This window comes from Stegastes partitus, unplaced genomic scaffold, assembly GCF_000690725.1.
Source record: "Stegastes partitus isolate 25-593 unplaced genomic scaffold, Stegastes_partitus-1.0.2 Scaffold807, whole genome shotgun sequence".
Lineage (NCBI taxonomy): Eukaryota > Metazoa > Chordata > Actinopteri > Pomacentridae > Stegastes > Stegastes partitus.
Genome location: NW_007578538.1, coordinates 128,565 through 136,687, shown reverse-complemented (window position 1 = coordinate 136,687; position 8,123 = coordinate 128,565). Strand labels below are relative to the sequence as shown.

The 8,123-nt window shown below is 42.4% G+C and overlaps 1 protein-coding gene across 1 annotated transcript in view; it reads left to right on the top strand.

The window, feature by feature from the left end:
- pln2 (phospholamban 2) overlaps window positions 1-5,790 on the top strand; it is an 8,285-nt gene extending 2,495 nt beyond the window's left edge. The window contains exon 2 of the mRNA XM_008292387.1: window positions 3,630-5,790. Within this exon, the coding sequence (XP_008290609.1) occupies window positions 3,837-3,998 (162 nt within the window). The 5' untranslated portion in view covers window positions 3,630-3,836 and the 3' untranslated portion in view covers window positions 3,999-5,790. The remainder of the gene's footprint in view (window positions 1-3,629) is intronic.
- Window positions 5,791-8,123: the final 2,333 nt, after the last annotated feature.

Here is an 8,123-nt window from a genome sequence, read left to right as displayed (position 1 = left end):
TCTTAAGAGGTTAAAAAAATTACCAAAAAATAAATAAATAAAAGATAAATAAAAATAATAAGGAAAAAAGAACCTACTGTGGTAATATAACCCAGAATGTGATGCCCATGCATGTGGACGTCTAAAGAGGTTAAAAAACAAAGAAAATAAATAAAAATGGAGCCACTTGAGGACAGGAGAGCTCAGTCATGTGACCAGGCTGAACTTTAAGCAGTAAAACATGTGCAGCCCGTAAAGCCGCCATGTTTATTCCTGTATTGCTAACATCCGGGAAAACTTCCAGGTTCTGCAGTTCTTTTTTGCAACAGAAATACAGACATTCTAATTAGTTTTTAAGCCGCTCTAACGTTGTCGTACTAAACAGAAGATATACCTGCTGAGCATGACTTCAGATTCCAGTAAAATGAGCCCACAGTGAGCCCTTAGCGACCCGCGTTTCATCTGACAGCGAGCCGGTTGCCACCCGACGCCTCCGGTTGCCGCAACTCGTCCAGTCGGATGCTTCGGCCGACGTAAACAGACAAAGTGATCAGCGAGCAGCAGCTGACGAACAAACCAGACAAGAGGGCGACTTGCTGGAAAGTAAGAAGCCTCTGCTGCAGGAGGAAAACCTCTCAGCGTTCACTGTCGACGCTCGACTCTCGTCTGGGAAAACCAGGATTACTGTCCACAGAACAGAGCGACTGGCGGCCTCCTGACTGACCACGAGGAGGATGACGGGCAGCAGCACTCGCTCACACGTTGTCAGACGCTCAGCCGCCAAAACACGAAACGTTGAAGCTCAAAGGTCGACACTACGAGCTGGACGGTACCGCTGATGTCTCAGACGGACACTGAAAAGGACTCACCAAATTATTAGATTCACTGCTTCAGGTCTCATTCAAACAATTTAACCAACAAAGATTTGACAGTTAAGTCAAACGACGGTGATCTATCCGGTGACACTGAGCCACACTGAGTACTTTCAAACAGGGAACGTATCCACATGTACAGACTAAAGCCCTCCAACGCTGTCTGTTGTAAGTTTAAATATGACACTTAAACCCCAACAATATGATTATTTTAAATGTCCCGGTTAGGACCCGACAATATTATTTATTATGTCACCTGATAAGTGTGGATATTAAGGTAAGACCACATAATGTGACTGGAATATTATGACTAATTCTCCTACAAATAGAAAAATAAGACCTCACAGCATCATTCATTATGCACATTTATCCAATCACGTTAAATACGGAGGTAACGATCCCACAATATTCATGATTAAAAAAGCTCAGCTATGAAGTTAAACCCGACAATATTATTAATTAAACACATTTACTCAAACATTAAAATAGTATTTATTAAAAAATGTACTCACGTTTAAATATTAAAATTAAAACATTAATATTTATTATGCAAATTTAAAAATAAATTTAAAAATAAAAATAAAACATTGCAATAATATTTATTATAAAAATTTACTCAATAAGTTTAAATATTAAAATTAAAATATTAAAATATAATTAATTAAACACATTTTTCTGGATACATTTAAATATTAAAATTAAAACATCATAATTTTATTAACTAAAAATTACTCAACAAGTTTAAGTATTAAAATGAAAACCTTACAATATTATTTATTATGCAAATGTTCTGAATAAATTTAAATATGGAAATTACAACCTCACAATATTATTCATTAAACAAATTTAATCAACAAGTTTAAAGAAAAAAAAATTAAAACATTACAATTATTATTTTTTATTATACAAATTTAATCAACAAGTTTAAATAATAAAATTAAAACCCTACAATATTATTTCGTAAACAAACTTAATAGACTTGTGAGCAGAATAATTAGATCTAAATCATGAGCTGCAGGATTCGTGTCCACAGAGCTCGACTACGACGGACAGATTTGGTTCAAACCAGGCGAAGCTAACAAAGCCTTATTTACGTACGTTCAGAGACACCGGCTGAGTTTTACAGAAACCTGAACCCTCTTGACTCCACTCGAGCGCCGCCTGAAGCCTGAGGTTCCTCAGAGCCGGCTGGTGAGGCGGACCTCCGGCGGGTGTAAACGAAGGCGCTAACATGTCAGGCGATAGCGGCGACTCGGAGGCAGATTAGCGGTGCAGGAAACAAAAGTGAAGCGATATAAATAGACGTGTGGAGAGGCCGCTATCTGCGCCGAGGCCAGCCAGTAAACAACATGTGAAAAGTGGCAGACGCACAAACAGGCGGCGCAAATCCTCCCTTTAGCGCCACCTTCAGGACGAACTGTGCACATCCAACAGCCGCATCAACGCCCCGACATCGCTGTTAACAAAGGAATCCACTACGGCAGCCAGCAGGGGGCGCCGCTGTGGATTTTAATCTGGTTAAAAATAGAAAAGAACTTGGCACAGGTGACGTACAAGTGGTGAGATTTTGTTTTCACAAAAGCACGGTAACCTTGTCACGGTGACTTTGATGTGAGGATCAGATGACCGGAGGGATTAGAGCGGGATGCTGCAGCTGCACCGAGAAGATCTTTTGTTTTAGCGACTTCCTGAACTCAGGAGGCGAACACCACCAGGCCACCAGGAGACAATAAAACACCACCAGGAGACAATAAAACACCACCAGGCCACCAGGAGACAATACAGAACTGAAGGTGAAGCTAGGAAATGCAACAATGACGACTTAAACGACTCAGATAACTGGCTGTGTCCATCACCTCATCACCAGTTCTACTACTACACTGGGTCACTTTGCGGTCTTGACGTTTGTGCCGCCGCCTTTCCTCCTGGATTCCAGCCGAACGCACCGCCAGACGCGAGCTGGCGCCTCCGTTATCATCATCAGTGATACATGAAGGTCACCGGGAAGCTGCTGCTGCTGCTGCATGTGTGATTGACAGCACAGAGCAGGACGGCCGACACGAAGCCGAATGAGCCACGACTTCCTGCTGCTGCTAACTTCAGATCATTTCACATGAAAATATCCCTAAATTCACTCGTCGTGTTTAAGCCTGACGGTCACATCTGACAGCAGTAAACACACCCTCAACGCCTCCCAGTCTGACGTTTGACAACTTTTCCACTTTTGTGCAGGTGCTGTACATGTTGGTCCACTGGGATGACATTTAGATCCACCAGCGGGGGTCAAATCAGGGACTCTAAGCTACTTTATACTCATTCTGTTGTCCGACGGCAGAAACTGAACGTTATGAGAGTTTGTATTAAACTTTCATGTTAAAGTTTCCACCCTCTCTGAACATGTCTCAGCTCTACAGTTTCTACAAAGCTCTGACCTGCAGTCATACGATGGAAGCTGATGCTACGTTAGCCACATGGCGCGCTAATGTTAAGGGCATTAAAATGAAAGTTCCTCAGATGCTAGCAGTGCATGAGGACTCTTGTGTTCCCTCCAGCAGCAGAACATTCGGAGAGTTTTGCTCGCGGCTCAGACATTTCAGCAGAAGCAGTTCTAGAAGGTAAATAAAGCTCATTGTGATTGGTTCACCCAGAGGGGGCGGGGCTGGATGACTATTGGTTAGCGAGCAGCTCAGGACACCTGTGAAGCCGGGCCAGTTGTGGAGGTGCTTGACGTGAAACATGTCTTTAACTATCTTTCCTCACCATCTTCTTTCTTTCCAGCCGTTTGTCTCCACAGAAGACAAGAAGCTGCTGCTGTCTGACCAGGACTGAACCAAACCCGACCTGAGCTCCGGTCAGTCGACCAGCAGCCCTCCGACTCCCAGGTTCCACCTCCAGCTCTGGTCAGCAGCGTCCGGCCCAGCAGCCGTCCTCAGCTCTCTCAGCTCTTCACCCCGCCGGTCAAAATCTAAGCCGTCAGCAGCCTCCATGGAGCGCGTCCAGCACATGACCAAGTCGGCCATCCGCCGAGCGTCTCAGATCGAGGTGAACCCTCAGGCCAAGAGGAACCTGCAGGAGCTCTTTGTCAACTTCACCCTCATCCTCATCTGCCTGCTGCTCATCTACATCATCGTCCTGCTGAGCAGCTGAGCAGCAGAGCCTCCTGCAGGGAGAGTTTGGCCCGGCCCAGGGTTGTACTGATACATGCGGATCGGCTTTTCAAAGAAAGCAGTAACATCATCCCCGTGTATCAGCAGAACCCCGTTTGCCAACTGCTATGAGGAAAAGTGGAGGAGTTGGCGGCCAAACTCTCTCTCAGAGCTCCAGGGTGATGTTTCTACGAGGGCTGATCGGGGATCAGCTTCCCAGCCTCTGTCTCTCAAGGGAATGATCAAAAGTGACCCGACTCCACCCGTTTAAACTTCTGTATGTGCGTCCGCCTGCTGCTCGTCCAGACTAACACCCTGCCTACGACCATGTGCTCCGTATTGGAATATCTCCTGCATTATAGTCACTGCAACGTGTCTCATACTCAAATATTAATACATCACTGTTGTTTAACTTTCATTTCCCATGAGCCCAGGCGCTTCCTGCCGCCACCCCCCCTCCACCAGCACAAAGATAAACACGCTGAAAATGATTTTGTTCCACGAGTATTTTTGCTTCTTTCTTGGTCTACCGCTGCCAGAAACCACAGATGAACCCCTGATGGTTTGAGCTTCAGGTTTCTTGATGTGCTGCTATCTCGGTGGTTACCAGAATTTAAATTTAGCAAAAAAAAAAGGAACCAGCAACAAGAAAGCAGCAAACACTGTGGCCGAGTGTGAGAACAAACCCGGCTCATTAAGAAAACATGCCCCCAAACACACCGATTCTGCCTCCGACTGTCTCTAAATTAGAACCGAGTCGCCAACAGCTGAAGCAGGAGGACAGATGGATGTCTGAAAAAAATAGAAACTGGTGGCCAAACACGTCCACTGTAGGTTTGTTACGTTACCTGTGATTACAGAATTATATATTACTGAGCATGTGTTTGGAAAAAAAGCTTTACAAGGAAGAAATTTGTACTTTATTTCAAAGCTATGATTCTGTCGCCCCCCAGTGGCGACATCACAAACGACACCATGGAGGATTATTAATAATGTAGAACATGACACAAAACACTACTATTTGCACACCATTTTAAAACTATTTCATGGAACAGACATTTGGAAACGTCTAATTGGACTCATGTGCTTCACTGCTTCAGCTAATTACTGCCAAATCAGCGGATGGCAGCTTAGACACAGATGTGGAGCGTGTGGGCCGCTTCATCAGCGCTTTATTTATTCTTCTCTAACGTGACACTTAACGTCGTTACTACTGTAGGCCTTTATAAAGTATGTGAAGTGTAGCCTGAGTGCGGCTCACCTGCACGTGTTTCAGCCTTAGAATAAACTACGGAAGATTTCGTTGCTTTGCTTTGTCCTTCAGAGATCGATGTGTTGAGCGTTAAACACACAGAAACGGTTCGTGCATGGTGTGATTTCACATAAGGGTCATTTCTGTGTAAAACATTTAAGCTATGTGTCTGTTTTGTTATTATAAAGCATAAAACATTGTTGTTTTCTCTCAGTCTAGACTGAAAAAGTACCAGTGAGACAATTAAATCTTGTTTTTAGTCCAAAAAAACCCCCAAATGCGTCACCGTAAATGACATCACTGCTGTCAACAAGACTTTTTTTTGTTTTTTTTTACATCCTGTCCCCAATAATATCCTGTGATGCACATGTTAATGCACTGCCCTGTATTTACCATGAGTGAAAATGTGAAAATGACACAAGACGGATTGCAGAAAAGAAGCGTTTTAAGTTTGTTGTACTTGTGTATGTGTTTGAAAAGCTGTACCACCTGATTTCTAAACTGTGGAACACCAAATAAACTGCATGTCAATACCTTTAAAGTGGCGCCACCTGGTGTAGGTGTGGAGAAATGACTTCCATCGTCGCACTCTTGTCCTCTTCCTGCATTCTAGTTTACAATTAGGGGGAAACACAGATTTGGATGTTTCTTAGCTGTAGTTTTAAAGATCGTGGAAATGCTTAGTTAAATTCAGATAACTTTATTTATCCCCTCGGGGCAACTCAAAAGCTCGCTGAGTATTTCATATAAAGACATCCACAAAACAAACACAATAGAAAGTAAAACACAAAATGAAGAAATAGATTCATAAAGCGTGAATTTAGGAGGTTAAAGTTATTAAAGTTGCCACAATACACAACGGATCGGATTATTTTGGTAAACTGTGCATGTCGGCCTCTTTTAGCTCACTGTTCTGGTTGAACAGGTTTTTGGGGGCTAAATACAAAAAACCAAGCAGCAGCTAACTACTGCCGTTAGTAACTAGCTATTTAGGTTAGCAGATAGCTACTGACGTTAGCAACTAGCGACTTAGGATAGCAGATAGCTACTGACGTTAGCAACTAGCTACTTAGGATAGCAGTTAGCTGAACAACTTTCAGCAGCTAATTAATGAGACATGTTTTTTTCAGGAGTTGGAAAGACCAAGAGAAAAACCAAAACAGAGGTAAAAGTAAAGTAAATATTGGATAAATTCACAAAGTGAACATCGACATGCTAACAGGCGCCATGTTTACCGGAAGTGTGAAGTGTGGGTTTTTTTTTTTTTTTTTTACACATTTGCTGTATTTAACACGTTAATTTTTAGTTATTTAATCACTTAAAATCCACTTACCTCAACTCATGTGTTGTAAAAACTCCACACAGGTCCTCTAAACTCTCACCAGCGACCAAAACAACGTCCATTCTTCATCAATCTTAGGTTTAATTTCACTCCGACAGTTTTCGCTTCCCCTTCCTTTGCGGCTGTCACTCAGAAGGTCCCGCCTTCTTGGATCTGATTGGTCGATTTCATGTCACTCCAGTAGCCGTGCGACAACGTGGCCAATCACAGAACCCCCTCGCTTCCCTGTTACCGGGCAACCAGCGGAGGCAAGCTTCTGATAGGTGGAGACACACCGGCGTATGTCTGATTCAGTTTTCCAGCGTAGACAAGCCGCAGAGGAGCTGGCAAGGTTTAATTTAACCGTAAAGGCATACGTTTTTACCATAAATTAACTGATTTTTTAAAATGAAGATTTAAATTTAATATTTTTTAACAATTAGATTTTGAGTTACCTCTTGATCCACTAGCTTGCTAACAGCAGCAGTGACACAGAAACTACCATAAACATGGCATTTATATAAATAAAAAGCACATATTGCAAGTATGTTGTACGGAAGCCTGAAAGTGTCTGAACATGTACACAGCAATCCTTTATGTGAAGCTGGTTTCTCCACATTTTGCAAATAAATGAAGCAACTCCAGTCAGCTGTGACATGTAAAGGCAACACACACGTCTGTAGAAATCTGAGATGAATGTAGGTTTGAGAAACGCATCAAACGTTAAATTCCACACAAACAAATGAGCACGACGTCGGGTTTTATCTCACAATCATAATTTTACTGTTCCATAACATACAACAGAAATGATATAAATATAAATAAATATTGTTATTGGTATAATCGTTATATATTTTTACTTCAAAAATGGCAAGACAGACATCATTAAATGATAAGTCACAAGGGTGACGTCTGCTCACGTCCAGCTCAGTCATTACCAACCGCAGACAATCTCTCCCTCCGGTTGTGGAACACCTGAGCTGAAGGTGAATAACCGAGCCTTGGTCAGTATAGCGTCACATTTAGAAAACAAACAAAAAGCTAAAAAGACAATTAAAGGTTAAAGTTGTTTCTGTGGTTCACTGATGCCCAGTTGATGCCAGCGTTAAAGAACAACCGTCCTCCGTCACGTGTCAACAGATGAAGCCATGCTTGTTTGTGAATGAAGCCGGGGGTCACGATGAGGCCGTGCGATGGCGATGCCTGCCCTTCTGCTTTTCTTGGCTCCGTAAAATTGAACGAATGCATTAAAAAATAAATAACAATAAATAGTTATCAGCAAATACAAAAAAAAACAAAACACAAAAAAACAAACAGTACAGCTCATGACAAAAGCAAATACACATTATAAATATACAAACAAAACAGGAATAAATAAAGAAAAACGATTCCTTTTGTGTGAGTTCTAACTAAACATAACTTAAAGGACCATCCCAGTGTTTTTACGTTCATTCCTTCAACATGAACAACGTCGTCGTTCTAAATCTATCGACTCGAGATATTCGCCAGCAGATCAAATCTGTCATCGACCGTCTGCTGATGGAGTTCACAAG